The sequence below is a fragment of the Nannobrachium achirus genome (assembly GCF_963921795.1).
Source record: "Nannobrachium achirus genome assembly, chromosome: 23".
Taxonomy (NCBI): domain Eukaryota; kingdom Metazoa; phylum Chordata; class Actinopteri; order Myctophiformes; family Myctophidae; genus Nannobrachium; species Nannobrachium achirus.
Window position 1 is genome coordinate 34,789,697 of NC_137830.1, and position 16,849 is coordinate 34,806,545.

At 42.3% G+C, this 16,849-nt stretch overlaps 1 protein-coding gene across 1 annotated transcript in view; it reads right to left on the reverse strand.

Moving 5' to 3' along the window:
- LOC308308890 (voltage-dependent calcium channel subunit alpha-2/delta-1-like) overlaps nt 1–11,016 on the reverse strand; it is a gene marked incomplete at its 3' end in the record, with an annotated part of 175,942 nt that extends 164,926 nt beyond the window's left edge. The window contains exon 1 of the mRNA XM_080754346.1: nt 11,000–11,016. Within this exon, the coding sequence (XP_080610472.1) occupies nt 11,000–11,001 (2 nt within the window). The 5' untranslated portion in view covers nt 11,002–11,016. The remainder of the gene's footprint in view (nt 1–10,999) is intronic.
- Between the last annotated feature and the right edge of the window lie 5,833 nt (nt 11,017–16,849).

Genomic DNA, 16,849 nt, shown 5'->3' on the forward strand with positions numbered 1-16,849 from the left:
ACCCCATGCCCTTGCATGCGTGCACTTGTAACAGATATAGCCCCCCCAGCTGTTCCGTGCTGCAGGCGGCCTCCTCAAATATACCTGCTAGTGGCAGCTCCCTCGTGGCTGGGACGTGTCAATCACAGCCCAGGAAACCCTAGACCACTTTTAAACCCTCCGCGCCAATGGGGGAGAGTATTTTTTGCAGGTCTTTAAGTCAGAGTGTATCAAAAAAGCAACTGGGTTAAGCACTGTTGGTCCGACCAGTTTTACATTCACCAGGTTAGTATTCACCAGCGTCGGCAGGTTAGCATTTCACCAGGTTAGCATTCACCAGCGTCGGCAGGTTAGCATTCACCAGCATTCGTTTTACTGAGGTTAGGGTAAGGGTTAAGGTTAGGTTTAGGTGTATCTCCGTCCCCCAGACTTTCGTCACCTCCGCGCAGCCAATCACAAGCTTCGGTCTGCCTTAACCCAGTTGCTTTTTTGGTACACTCGGACTGAACGACCTGCAAAAAACACTCTCCCCCACAGCCAATACCCATAAGCTCCATGCCCATGGCACGCTTCTCCTGTTCAACCCTGCACATGGCATCAATGTCATACAGCAGATCTGGAGCTTAGATTTGGAATGAGATTATTCTGACCGTAGGTCGCAATGTACTATCAGAACCGTCACAGCTTCTCCGTATACGTACGTCCGTCCGTACGTCCGTCCGTACGTACATGTACACTTTCTTTTACGGTCTATGGGTTTTCCGCTCTGACATCACTGATGTCAGGGGAACCACTCTAACAGAATTGGTTTGCTGCTCTGACATCACGCTCTGGCTACACTGTGATGTCACACTAACAGAATCCCTTTATGTCCATATATGGAGTTCCCTGATGTCATCAATATTAAGCCATATCTAACAGGACTTCACATGGGAATGCCCATATATGGAGGCCACATACCACACTAACAGAATCCATATATGGCCAAGACAGCCCATATCAGTGTGGCTGGTTCTACACAGGGATCTCCATGTATGGGCATAAAGGGTATGATGTCAGATGTCATAGACATCATAGGACTTTCACGTAACGAATAACTGAGTAGGCATGTTTGGGCTCTCACTGTATACAGTACATGGATCTCCATATATGGGTACCAGGGGTCTCGACTCTCTATATATGGGTTACTGGTCCGATATACATCACTGGCCAAATGCACCGTCTAAAGAAATATAATTTGATTCCCAGTGCTAATTCATGACTTGACCTTGGCCTCACTGGAAACAAGAATGAGTCACGCTTTGTCAACTCCAAGGTGATTTTCTATAGTTATTACACGGCTTGGTTGAATGCTTGATTCGGATTGGTCAATCGCTGAAATCAGCAGTGTGTTATTTCTGGATAACAGACCTCTCCGCTCTAGAACAGACCTAACCAAAGGCTCGAAGCACCTGCTGCACTGTGTGAACTTTATGCCGAAACCAACATGACAGCCATGTACAATAAACAAATGTATTTTTATCGATAACGACCGCTGAGCCAGACATTATCCCTTACAAAATGGGCATACATATAGAAGATCAAAGATTAGAGCATGACCATTAAATAACTTGACGAGTGCACACAACAATTCTATGGAGCTGTGTCCACAACGTTTTTTCTTTTTTCTTTTTTTTGCTGCCAACGTCTTTCTGACATGCATTTCTTTGTTAGAGACAAATAGTTCAACTTTTGGAGAGGAGCGCCGCTCATCAGTGTCACGTTTGATCCTCCTCGCTATGCCTAACATCCAGGCCATTTACCACCTGCCTTTGATTCCTTACAATCGTGAGAAGTTCATATTTCATACAAGTAACACTCCCTAAGGTCGAGTAGCGACCGCAGAGAGTACCGGCTAATTTGACTATTTAAACCTACCTAAAAAAAAAAGATTAAATGGCAAAAAAGAAACACGTCAACATATATACATATGCATACGAGATATGGTGGGGGCAGACATTTAATTGACGATAAATATTGCGTGCAGGCGAGCATAATTGCATGTAAACTTACAAGCCAAGGCTCTTCAAAGCACAGTGAGGAGGAAAAGGGCAGAGGAGATCTGTACACTTTGAGACACTCAGCCAAACTGATCAGAGTTTCAGGTGTGCTGGACATCAATTGAGCTGATCTACCACAACTGAACAGGCTTAACACTGATTACAGGTATAGTTACAGCAAGCGCCTGTAGGAGGTGTAAAAGAGCATAGTGTGTGGGTGTGACAGGCAAGAGTAACAGCTTAGAGTAACACAGTGTGACAGGCAAGAGTAACAGCTTAGAGTAAGAGCGTAACACAACTGCTGCAGGTTCTCACACTAAACTGCTCCCTGCGGTCACAATTACATTGTTTAACTGGTTTTCTATATTCCAAATTTGTTTTTTGACAATGATGGTAAAACTAGCCAGTGGACGCAAGGTCCACAGACTCCACAATACAAAATACCCCTGAGGGCCAAATTACGGGTTTATCCCACCAAACAAACACCTGGATGCACTGTGAGAAGGGAAACATTATGATGCAACAATTTGTATTTGTGGAATAAACTTTCATACAGTACCTATTCTTATGTCATCGTTGTCACTGCTGAAAGGGGTCTTCAACAGGGGGTCCGGGACCCCTAGGGCGTCCTCAGAGTTACTACAGGGGGGCTGCCAAATCCTTGTGTGATAGGATAATTATTTTAAATGAACAACTTGAACCCTCACATCCCTATACTCTGAGCTTTAGCCAAAAATAGCAGATCTACAAGCTTTCAACCTTGAGGGCTTGTAGATCACTATTTTTGGCAAATAGATTTGGTGTAAAAGCTAAAAAAAAGAGCAGACCAAGTACAGAGTGAAAGGTCAAGTTTACTAAGTATCGACGATTTAAGATTCTAAGTGGTTAAGTGTCAAACAAGTCTATGAATCTATCTATGAATCGATGAGAATCTCCATCGCAACATTTATACTGTACAAGGGGAGGGGGTCCCTGCTTCATCTCCCTCCCAGCTAAGGGGTCCTTGGCCTGAAAATGTTGAAGACCCCTGCTGCAGACAATAATGATACACTACTAATGCTATATACTGTAAATACTGTGATATCTGGTGTGCAGATCTACCGCACATGCTCCACAGCATTCCCACATTGGCGGCGCCAATCACGCGGTACAGCACTCCCTCTCGTGTATTATTGCTTAATTAATGTCCTCTTCCCTTTAGCTAAGACCCAGAAAGACCGCCTCTCACCAGCAGTCCTCCTCCTCCATGTAGAGACCGAGTGCATCCTCCTCACGTTATGAACACAGATTGCCACAGACATGTCTGAGAGCAGAGCGCTTTAGCTGGTTGAGCATGAAATCTGGTTAGCCTTAAAAAAGTAAAGTAAGTGAGGCAAACAGAAAGGAGGGTGACAGGAACTCGAAAACTGTGCACATCAGAGAGAGAGAGGGAGAGAGAGAGACAGAGAGAGCTTGGAGCGTGTCTCAGTGACTAGGGCAATAGCCAAAAACAAGCATAACGTCGTTGTCAGGTGGAAACCTTGTATCTCCAAGTGCTTCATCATAAAAGGCTGTCGCACAAAAGTAGTGAAAACAGCAGATATACAAGCACACAACGCCTCGCGGTGCGAGGCGTTGTGTGCTTGTAGATCGACTGTTTTCCCTAGTTTAAATCATTTTTAAAATGATAGATGCAAAACAAACGATTTTGGACATACAAGGTTTTCACCCGACAACGACGATATCAAGTGGGTAAATTTGGAATTTGGATCACAGGGTTTTATTAGCGGGGGGTTGGCAAATGGTGAGAGAGATTTTCAACATCTCTCTTGGTTCCAGCTGTGTAGTCATCAATTAGATCAAGGAGTGTAAAATTGCTCACAGGCCAAGGCTGATAGAAGGGCATTAAAAGAAAATCAATGATGTCAGTATTAAACACATACTGTACATTAAGGATGATAGTATATCTGTATATTTTAGTGCTCAACAAACAAAACAAAAAAATATTCAATATGGAGTTTTACAGACGCACCATGATGACTGCTATGTAATATTGAACATGTCATACTGTACTACACTGTACTACACACAGGAGAGGGAGACATTTCTGGAGACACAAGGTTTTTGTATAATTTAGTTAGTGGTCACAGGATATGAATATATATACTGTAAGAGTGACTGTGTTGTGGCATTAAGTAAAGGAACATAGGGTTAGAGAGAATAATAATGAGAAACATAATCCAGCACAGCTCAGGAAAATACATTTGTGTTTAAAAAGAATCGTGAAAAATCATGTTGTGAACCCAATATCGTGATTCAAATCTTATCGCAAGTTGAGTGAATCATGCAATACATGCCTACTGCATACTAGTATAAATAAAGCCACACTTGAGAATAATATATCTACCGTCTCACGTCTTTGATAATTTCTCTGAAACCAAGACTAAGACCACAGAATTCTACTACAACTTCACTTGAGCCTCATTTCATACTTTGATATTTTGTTACTATACCATAAGAAATAGCCAAAATAGAAAATCTACAATGCAGTACAATGCGATCATCTGTTTTGTGATACTAGACTAGTCCTGTGCCCGGGGGGGTGTGCACAGTAGCCTATATGAGGGATTGAATGTAGGAGTCTCAGAAGTAATGTAATGTTGTAATGTTGGAGAACCCAGACCGGTGCCCGTTGGGCAGAATAGTCACCATTGATGTCCAGTTGTGCAATACCCGTTGTATCCATCTGTCTGTCTGTCTGTCTGTCTGTCTGTCTGGCTGGCTCTCTTTTATGCCCCTAAATTTGGGCAGTGTAGTGATGTCGGTCAGTGATGTCAGTTGGGCAATGTTGATGTCAGTTAGGCAAGGTCAAGGTTCGGCTAGCGATTCCTTTTGCCCTGGACCGTTCTCGTCTTTGACAGTTTGTTCATGTGCCTGATTGTTTGTGGAAAGAAGCTTTTTTGCAGTCTGTTGCTAGTAGCTTTGAGACTGTGTAGTCGTTTTCCATGCAGCAACATCTTGAACAGACTGTGGTTGGGATGGTGTCTGTAGATCTTTGATGAAGGCATTGTTTCAGCATGCGGCTGTTACAATGGTGGCGACACTGTTTAGTATCAGTGATGTCAGCATGCAGACAGACATTCGGTAAATTAATAGTTAGATAGCACTTTACATGAAGTCACTGTACTCTTTAGCCGTGGGCATTGGGATCTATGGGGAGCAATTGGGAGACGGTGTGCGACAGAACGAGACACCAAGTTGGACATGGACAAGATGGGACAGGTGATGAATGAGAGAGAGAGAGAGGCTGAGTGAGGAGGATGTGAGAGGAGGAAGAGAAGTGAAGGAGACATACTAGACACCTCATAACAGTCCAAGCTTCCTAGATACAGTAGCGAGCCAAGACCGTATTTATTCACACTGTAGAATTACGCCGGTATCTTGAGGAAAACTCTCTCTGTCTGCCCCCATCAGCCATCACTATAGTCTCCCTGTGACTTTCACCTCGACGAGTCACAGCGTCACACATAATCGCTGTCACCAGTGCAACACTTAAAGGACGACTTCACCCATTTTCAACCTATCTTCTTCATATAATGGGTCCTCACTAATGCTCATGTCTGTGTCTCATAGGAGAGCTGTGGACACTTCAGAAACCTGCCAACCAGTGATATCTTCATTAGCCACCCCCCCCCCCCCCCCTTTTTTAAAACAAGATTTCAGATTAACATTAGAACAATTGCTTCGGAAAGTCTGCAGTTTACATTAGCTTGGATTCCCCATTGATTATGTCACTGGTAGGTGCGTTTCTGAACTGTCCACAGCCCTCCTCTGAGACACAGACTGGTTAGACAAAAATGTTAAGACTAGTAAGACTCCCTGATCGGGAGACAAGCGACCGTCACGTCGCATACACAAACTTTAGAAGGCAATCGTAGGCAATCAGGAGGGAATATGGGAAATGTGACAGATCCATGTTGATGACATGACTTTAGAGATACTGTGTAACGCTTTGCGTGATTTTAGGCCAAAATTTCTAGGAGCAGTGTCCAAAAATGTGTTTTGCAAAAATCGGCCTGATGTTGGCGCTACAAGAGGGCCATGTGAGAAATGAGTAGGGCAAAAGTGTGACGTGACGTGAAGGACAGACTGACTGACTGACTGACTGACTGACTGACTGACTGACGGACTGACAGCCGGTAGAGCTTTTCATAGTAACTTGCTACCATCATTAGTGAGGACCAAATTAGGCCTATATGAAGATTGGTTGAAAATGGGTGAAGTCGTCCTTTAACCACTTTCAGTCTACCATGCAGGGCAGGAATTTCACAGAGGCCATGAAGGCTTATGGTCACCGTAGCCCCTCAGTTTGGCCTTCTGCCCCTTAAACAATGATAAACCCTGAGGCCACAGCGGCCTCGGTGCCAATATTATTTCCATGAAATAAACAGTTTATTAGTGGGGTTGCCTGAAGGACATTTTTGCTGCTTCCTCATTGGCTAAAAGTTACTCTATAAAGTGTTTGCTGCTTCCTCATTGGCTAAAAGTTACTCTATAAAGTAACCCCATTGACTTGAATGGGAAAATGCAAAAACAGCAACCACACTTGCAATCTCCCAGAATTGCACCTTTCTAGCACATTAGTCCCGTTTCAGAAGGTGTCACATGTATATTTAAACAAAAAATTAAAATAGCAGATCTACAAGCTCACTACGCGTCATGCTAGCTTGTAGATCGGTTATTTTCAAATAGCCAAAGTTTAAATAGTGCTGAAGTGTTAATGCATGTTTTGTAATAAGAATCCAAATCTACAAAGTAACTACCTGTAGTAACTAAAGTTTTCAAATAATTGTAATGCATTAAACAAATATATACAATATACCGGTAATGCCTGTGAGATGTAGTGAGTAAGAGTGAAAGTACAGTATTGAAAATGTGAAATACTCCAGTAAAGGGGGGGGGGGGGGGGGGGGGGGAGCATCTACTTAGTTACTATCCACCACTGAAAGTCACCTACGAGGGCCCACTGATATGAGAATCTTCAAATCAACTATGTGGGTCTTCTGGCCGGGTGCATCTCTCCACTCCGACATGTCTCCTTTCCGACATGTCTCCATTCCGACACTAACCCTATCTCTACCCCTACCCTAAACCTTAGGCCCATGGCGAGTGTCGCCACTCCGACAATAAGAAGTCCATTTCGGAGTGGCGACATGTCGGAATGGAGAGAGCCTCCCCTTCTGGCCAAACTTTTCAGTATGAATCACATGTAGCCCATCCTTGGATCAATCCACTTAGTGTCTATGAAATATATGGGCAGGGCACTCTGCAAGTCTGACATCATAGCAGAGCCATTAGCCTGAGTGCCATGCCTCGCCGGCTCTCCGGGGGACCGTACTCGGGCTGCATTCAAAACTAAGCGCAACCAGTCCCCTCCTTCTTTACAACCTGCCAGGGCCTTTTGAGGATCAGAACCTGTTGGGCAGATGTGTGAGCTATATAGAAGTGAATTAAAAGTTCCACATAAACACAAAGCTAGGCATTAGGGATGGGACAATAAGCGATATTATCGTATATCGTGATAAAAAACGCTCACGATAATCGTATTGTGGAGATTCAATTTATCGTGATATCGTCCTCCGTCATGCACTGGGGTCAATTCACCTTTTGTTTGCCGAGCTGCATATCCGGTACCACTTAAATCCTCTATAATTGGTAAAAGGTACTTATAATATACCTACTTGATAGTCTTTTTTTCACTCTATCAAATGTCTGTGCCAAAAAATAGCAGATCTACAAGCTTGTGACGCGTTGTGAGCCTGTAGATCTGCTATTTTTTGGAAAATGTTCTGCCCCAGGATAATGGATTTTGATTATCATGATAATATCATAAATCACAATTTATTTTGTCACAATAATCATGATATTACATTTTCATATAGTCCCATCCCTACTAGGCATCCGTTTACTCTATAGGAAACTCGTCTGTGGCCCGTGTCACTTCCGTTAGCTAGACAATCTACTGTGTACTTTTAGGATCTTAAACACGTGTATTCCGGTGGAACACAAGCCTGACCATTGCCTACTTTGACATGTTGTGCAGAGGGAGAAAAAGGAGTGGGCCTGGGGGACCCTGGTCAAAGATGTATATACAGTATTATATAATGTACAGTATATAGGGTTTCCTGGTTTCAAGGGATGGAAATAACATTCAGAGCATAGCCAATGATGAAATGAATCCTCTACTTCATCATGCAAGTTCACAAGATGACATACAATCCAAGTTACCAGCCCAGGGCTGACTGATGAGCCAGCAACGGTGTTTTCAGGTCAACGCTAGTGGCAAGGTTGGGAACACCCTGGAACGGTATATATTAGCCATACAGCAGCTGTCCTTATATATCATGAGACCTGTGTACAGTGGTATACAGTATATTCCTGATCTGAACCAAGATCATTCAGGACTATTAATACATGTATTAGATAATAGATAGATAGATAGATAGATAGATAGATAGATAGATAGATAGATAGATAGATAGATAGATAGATAGATAGATAGATAGATAGATAGATAGATAGATAGATAGATAGATTTACTGGTTACTGAATCAAAGGTTTTACGGTCACGATTCACCAGGATCCTGGATACCTTGATTCCGGGCTTAAAATAATTGATATTAATATTTGTGTACATTTCTCCCACACAACCACGCCCACTGCTATGCCCTATACTGCCTGTAGTCATAGGCCTGTAACATAACAACCCAATAAGATCCACACAATTTATACCATATAATTAACATGGAAACTGGAACTGTATTCACAAAGCATTCAAATCACAACCCCACTTTCAAACCATGATGCTAGTTCTATAATTGGAGCAGGCACATGGTTCTCACAGACCTCCGACCCCCATGGGTCCTTGGGGAGAGTTTGCAGGGGGTCTCCAGTGAAACCATTATACATTTACAAGTAAATACAATCAGTGAATGTATATGAATGGCTATTTTGGTCTTTGTCTCTCCACTGCACTGGTTTGCAAAGTGGGGTCCACTCCAGAGTGGCATGGGGTCCTTGAGCAAAATGAGGAACAGCTTAAACACTTTTTGTGCAGTGCTAATCGTTTCTACATCTGGCTTTGTCTGTCTGTCTGTCTGTCTGTCTGTCTGTATGTATGTATGTATGTATGTATGTACAGTATGTGTGTCCCACACTTGGCTCATTGGCCAAGCCAGCTTCGCGGGAAGCTTAATGAAATTAACTCATAATAAACAAAAAAAGGCACTGCTCACTTGTTGACAAATGATGACAAATATCTCTCTTATGGGGTCCCCTGGCAAAAACATATCAAATCGGGGTTTCACTGACCACCGATCACTGACCCCTAACCCTTACCCTGGCCTATACACATGTGATTCTGGACTATAATCTCCTGATTGGTTAACATTGGATTCCAAAGTTTGCAGGATTGGTCCGTTTTGAACAAAATGCCTCAAATCTTGAAAGCAGCCTGCAATTTGAGTGAAAATGTGCACCACATTCTCACTAGGTCAAGGAACAAATGCCACCCTTTTCACATTGGCCTTGTTATCGCGCCACCAGCAGGTAACCTTGAGCAAAACACATGTTTTTTGTTTTTAATTTTTGAGTTCAAAGGGACCTCAATGCAAACAAGCCTAACAGCTTTCTTGTAGGCCTACTCTGTATCCTTTTAAGTTGACCTTTTATCAGTGAACTGTAGACCTATACTGTACCTTTTCCTATGCAAACTTCTAATAAAGTAATCAATCAATCAAAAATCATCTCGGATTGGTGCGTCTGTGTGTCCCACAGACACAGACATGAAATGTTTGAGAAGCAGCTAAATGGGATCGTTCTGGGAATTAGGCGACATGACAGAGTTTGTGAGACCGCAGCCTTCCTTCCTGGAACCATTCGGTAGTCACACACACACAGCTGTTGGTTGTCAACACATGTTCACTGCACTGACAAATCACGCTCTTATTAAAGTAGCAACCAAAGAAGTCGCAAGTAATCGTAATGATGAATTAGTTCCTGTAGAATGAGGGGAAAAAAGCCACCATCGTTCTGTTCTCAGGGGAAAAAAATACTAGAAATCAGTGAGTTGTTGTATAGCCTACATTTCAGCAGAGTTACGTAATTTATGGAAACATGAGACCACTGATCGATCGCCAGCTGTCACTTCATTATAGAGACCTGGCTGACAGTGAAATATTGTCACAATAAAATATTAATTCGCTGTATTTTTTTTATTTTTTTTGTTTATTTACTCACACAAATAGAAACAAAAAGGCTAATTTCAACTATATAGCCTATTGATGCAAATGTGTTGGGGATACGAGTGGAAAAAAGTACTCATTTTGTTTTACTTTAAATTACTTAAAGTACCAAATCAATACTGCAATATAGAAACACTGTTAGTAAACGTCCGGAATTCAAAATGTAGGCTACTTGAGTAAAAGTAGAAAAGTATTGGCATCTTAAGTAGGCCTACTTAAGTACCCAAAGTAAAAAATACTCGTAAATAATGTCCCATTTCAAGTTTCCAAATGTAGATACAAATGGCTGAAATGTATAGGGCTGGTGTGGTTAATTTAAGTGTTTTAATAATAGCCTAGCCCTAATCATGGTCTACAAAGTAACTAACGTTTTCAAATAATTGTAGTGGAGTGAAAGTAGGTTACAATATGCAATTTAACTCAGAGATGTAGCGTAGTGGAGTAGAAGCAAAATTACTAAAATTGGAAATACTCAAGTAAAGTACAAATACCTCAAAATTGTACTTAAGTAGCCAACAGTAGGCTACCTACTTATGTAGCTACAGTTACTTTATAACACTGCCTGTAGCCTATGTAACTAGCCGACTGATGGATTACACCAAGCTGTCATTGACTTTCATTATAGGCCTAGTCAAAGTCAATGAACACGCTTATTAAAAAATAATAAATAAATAAAAACCAACAGGCTGTTTTACTCACATGAGCGCTGACGGGAAATGTCCAGTTGAGCCGGACGAAATGGACAGGAGTAAAAGTAGACTGGTGGAGAAAGTGTACGTATCCATGGTTTTGCGTTGTATTGTATTCCAATTTCCCCTGGAAGAAATGATCTCAAAACAAAACCAGGCTCCAGAAGAAGGAGAAGATCAGTCCCGAAATGATCCGTACGTCCCTGAGCGGTGTCCGTTTGTAGTCAACCACTGTAACAACCACTTTACTACTGCGCACACACAGCCATCGGTGCGACTTTGCAAACAAATCTGGGGGTCTGCTTCCTTCCACTGATCCCACCAGCGAGTTGAGGAGAGTCCTATGTCTTTGTCTGGGGAGGAGGTTTGTGAGATCTCACGCTGCGATACTTTACGAACCATAAAAAAAGAGAAAAGAAGAACAGACAGATGCACGGTGTCGCTCGGTGGGGGGGAGAAGCGGAGGGCGGGCGCGTCTGCTCTCAGATCTCCCCACCTCGCCGTGGGAGCCGGAGCGTCCTCTGACTCTCCGCGCCCAGCAGATCAGTTTCCGAGCCCCTCTCCTCTCCTCTCCACCCACCCACCCAACCCGATAATTTACGCACGGTTCTCTCCATGTATGGCTCTCCTCTTCTCGATGTCTCAGTCACGCACCAGGCCGGGGCAAAGCGCGGCCGCCGCCACGACGTGCCAATGTCCCGGTGGTACTACTGTATGGGGTGGGGACGATTCACTTAATTACCTGCCGATTCGATACGATCTCAATACCTATAGGGTGCCGATTCAATTTATATTGCGAGTCTTTAATTAGGCTATTGCGATATAATACGATTTATTGTGATCCCCCCCAAGCCCAATTTACTTTACTTTTTTTATATAGGGCCTACTAGATTTAAAATACGATAAACAAGATGAAAATGAAACATACACTTCAATGCACACAGACACTTCAATGCAGACAGATAACGGTCAGTCTTTCTGACCAAAATAAATAAATAATAATAAATAGTGAGTATTTATTTATTTTCCAATAGGCATCTTAAAAGAAATGTCTCTGCACACAATTGGTTAGACCAGACCAATATACTGATTGGTCACCCCAACTCTTCGGGGTGAGCTAATTGATTCCCAATTGAGCAGGGCCAGACCCAAATCCGTCAATCTACAATCTTTTTTTTTTTTTTTTTTTTTTTCCACTGGCGGATTCGTCTGATTCCAGGCTAGGGGTCCATGCATGGAACAAGTTGAGTGAGATCTCAAAAGTTTTCAGTTTGCAAGATGCAAGTTCACTCTGCAGGCTTTGAAAAGTGCAGGTCAACATGGGCAAAGACAAAGACCCTCTCAATGACAAACAGTTTTCTTCTTTTTGTTAGTGGACTGACTATCACAGTAAACCTTAATTTAAATGGCATCTATATGTAGAGGAAAAAATAGGCCGAAAGTTGACCATAACCCTCCCCGGGGTAGAACAAAAAAATGCAACATTGTTTTTTCATATCTTTAGGATGTCCCCTTCATGAATTGGATTGTCCCGAGTTTTACTTTTACTGCAAAAGTCATTAAATTGATCCATGAAGGGACTCATCACACACGCAAAAAAACGCCTATTGTGAAAGATGGAGTTCCAAGTCAAACCTTTGTCATTTTCTACTATACCTGCTGGTTGTTTTTTACCTCATACTTGCACAGATGGTCTACAGGTAGTGTCCCTACATCCCAAAACTTCTGTTTTGAATCAGCAGCCTTTTATATAAGGACTTTCTAGGCGGACATGACATTCTTAAGGAAAATTCCCCTGAAATCCTGGTGATAACTTTCTATAAGGGGTAGTACAAACCATGACAATGTTTTTTTCATTACTTTTTTACTTTTTTTTACTTGTCCTCTTCATGAAATGGGTGGTCAGTAGTATTAGTTTTACTGCGAAAGTCATTAAATTGATCCATGAAAAGGACTCACCACATAGGCAAAAAAGCCTACCCTGGAAAGATGGAGTTCCAAGTCAATCCTTTGTCATTTTCTACCTGCTGGTTGTTTTTACCTCATACTTGCACAGATGGTCTACAGGTAATGTCACTACATCCCAAAACAATCAGAATGCTAAAATGTGGTTCTGTTTTCAATCAGCAAGGAAATGTTCCCCTGTAATATCCTGGTGATATCTTCTATAAGGGGTATAACAAAATCTGACAGTGTTTGTTTATAACTTTTACTTGTCCTCTTCATGAAATGGCTGGTCAGTAGTTCTACGAAATTCTTCAATAATTCTTCGGTGATTTAACAGAAAAGTGCAGAAATATGCCCACGGGGAGGGGTATCTCAAAAACTAAGGGTCTTTTTTTCTTTTTTTTCCCTCCACTAATACTAATCTATGCCATGCCATGCAGAGATAATGAATTTGCTAAGGCGGTAACAGTAAAACTAATAAGGAGTGTCACTTGGAAGAATCTACAAAATAAATGCCTTAAGATTCTTTTCAAAGCAAACTGTCACACAAAACAGAAATGGTGCTAAATACTATGAATACCTAGTAGGAGGTGACAAAAAAGTGGCCACTTAAGGTGTCTCCACACACCTATACTTCCAACGGTCTGTTTGTATTAGTTGGCAAACTTGGCATTTAAAAGTCTAATGAATAACTATGAATAAAAGAGCAGAATTGTGAGGTTAAATGTGAAAGCTACCTTTTGGTGCTAATATAACACCTATCAAGGTGCTATATAACACCTTCGGGGGAAAGCTCCTGTTTTGCAATGTAATTACTGTACTTTTTTCTTCCCTTTGTATTAATATTACGTAGATGTGTTTCTTGTAACTTTAAATAGCTATAATGAGGCTATGAAAAATCTTTTTTACCCCATCCACTTCCACTATAAAAGAATCTGCCCTGGTAAATTTGTTCAACCTAGTAACAGGGGCAAAATGGGGCGGGATTTGACATACAGCCTATTGTGATTACCTCAAATAATTGCGATTAGACGATTATGTAATAATTGTGACAGCCCTATTCACCCCTGTACACTACTCTGTGTGACGCTATAGAAATACAGACCATGAGGGAAGTGTAGAAATCACAGACATTGGAGCCAAACATGCAAGGCACCAATTAACCTGCTCATCAGGAGCATTTATAGGGGTTTGATGTATTGCACTCAAAAACACTTCCCACCTAAGAGTTGGGGGTTGACCAGGAACCTTCCACAAAGGCAACTCTACCTCCTGAACCACAGCTGTCAATTAATAAAATGTGCATAGTAACTTACTACCAATAGATAACAATTGTACAGGGAGGCCTTGGCATTGTTAGACTATAAGTCTTGCTTTCTGAGGCGCTTGTGTGCTCATGTGTGGACGTGTGTCCGTGTGAGTATGGGCAGAAGGGTCTCTAAAGTGTCCCATTCATGCACAATCAGTTGTAGTTATAAGCGTTATTTCCACAAGTCACACTGCAAGGAGGTCCACCAACCTTAAGTTACATCCAGACTCCCGGGCTCCTTAAATTACATACAGCGACCCTGTGTGTCCATGTGTGTGCATGTGTGTGTCTCTCATACTCGCGCGCGCGCACACACACACACACACACACACACACACACACACACACACACACACACACACACACACACACACACACACACACACACACACACACACACACACACACACACACACACACACACACACACACACACACACACACACTTACAGTAAGTGTGCACTCAGTGTGTTTACCATAGAGGGCTGTGCGAGGCAGGCAGGGCAGCGGCCGTGGCCGTCCTGCTATTATACGTATCGCACACAAATAGATTTACTGTGCAAATAGCCGCCATGTTCCCCCACTCAGCAAATATCAGGTTTCACTGGAACTCATATCAAGAGACGTATCTAAGAGACAGGCAGAGCTCGGAGCTGAGGGGAGAAGAGGGTATTTACAGAGCAACGCTTGACGCTGGGGGGGGGGGTTTGGTAGCTGCCACCAGGGACGTGCTGGCCATTGGGAAAAGCGGGCCAACTCCTGAACGGCCGGTTCATTCCCAGCCGGTCCAGGCCGGCCATTAGGAAAAAAATTAAAATAAAATGTCGGCCTTCGTTCCATTTTGGGGGCTGGGGGGCCAACAAAGTAAATCGTCACTTTCGGGCAGAAACTTCGTATCTCCAAGTTTCAAATTTGTACATTTTTTCACAAAGCAAAGCACTGCTTCATCATACAAGGCCGTCGCACAATAATAGCCGATCTACAAGCACACAACGCCTCGCACCGCGAGGCGTTGTGTGCTTGTAGATCGGCTGTTTTCACTAGTTTTAATCATTTTATAAATGATAAATACAAAACAAACGGTTTTGGACATACAAGGTTTCCACCCGACAACGACAAAATATAACTCATGTAATTGGCCCACTGGCTTGTCACTGTCATGATCTGAAATGGCAAATCTTTGAGTAGCAGCGCAACGAGGGCCTCTCCAACTCTTTTTTTCCCGGGCTGAATCAGGGGCCCAGCACGTCCCTGGCTGCCACGAGACTTTGTCAGACAGAGATACGAGACAAGGTTAGGAGGCTCTGGGTAGGTTCAAGGGATTCTAGAATGCTATTGCACTCACAGAATGATAAATAGAACAGTCTGCTGTAATGACAAACAGTGGTCAGCTAGTATTAGGACTATGGTGGAGAAGAAGAAGAAGAATTTATTTATTAGCAGTTTGCAATAGAGAAAAGTACAGCACAAATCACTGGTACAAGGTCAACTAGAAGGAGATCCTAGAAAGCCTTGCAGCTTATTTACACAATAACCACTTTAAGTATCTCATATAACATTGAAAGACGGATAGAACATTGGGCACACCATGATGAGCAGGGTGGTATTAACAATTATAACCATATTAATTCCACATAATACAGGAGAGAACGAGTGATAAAGACAGACAGACAGACAGACAGACCTCAGGCTGAAATCCTCTGAGAAACTATAATGCAACTCTTATGATTGACATTTACAAAGCCTAAACAAAAAGTGTGCAGTGTGACGCCAACAAGGAATCCTGTGCCAATCCCCTGTGCCTTTTATATCAGAAGAGCAAACATAATGCGCACTATAACAGGATTATGTGGGATTTGAGAGGGATTATGTGGTGTAGCTAAATTCTAAATCAATGAATGCAAATTGAGTTGAACTGAACACGCCTCATTGGCATAAATGATTTGGCAGTTTTGTTTTGCAGAATTGCCTGAAATCACAGGAAATATGAGGCTGTCTTAAGCCTGTTTTTTTGTTTCCTTTTCTTCATTCTTTTCTCATATCTGCTATTAGGCCGATGTATCCTTGAATTTTAAACACTTCTATAACTAATCAATGTATTTTACTCCATGAATATGTAGGATAGGCATCCATAAGCTTTCAGCTTCAGCCTACTCCTTTTGATCACCTGTAAGTAACAATGACTATGTGGATGTATGACCTGTATAAATGTATGTGAGTGATCAAATAAACTAAACTAAACTGGGGGCATGATTATGAACACGTTATTAACAGTTTTGGTCAGTTCAGATCACGTTCTGCTTGGCATTACTTGGTGTTATAACACAACACACATTAAAAGGAATTTAATAACCGATCTATGATCTCAAGACACATTAGAATATGGATGCCTGCCAATCAGGTCACTCCACTATTGACAATACACAAGGCTCAGGATGCCTTGATTTTGCTCTGTCTGTCTGTCTCTCTCTCTCTGTGTGCGTGCGTAGTGGGGAGAGAGGGAAAGAGGGATGAGAGAGAGAAAGAAGAATGAGAGTGTGTGAGAGGGAGAGAGAATGGGGGAGACAAGAGAGGAGAAAGAGAGTGTGTGAGAAGGAAAGAGGG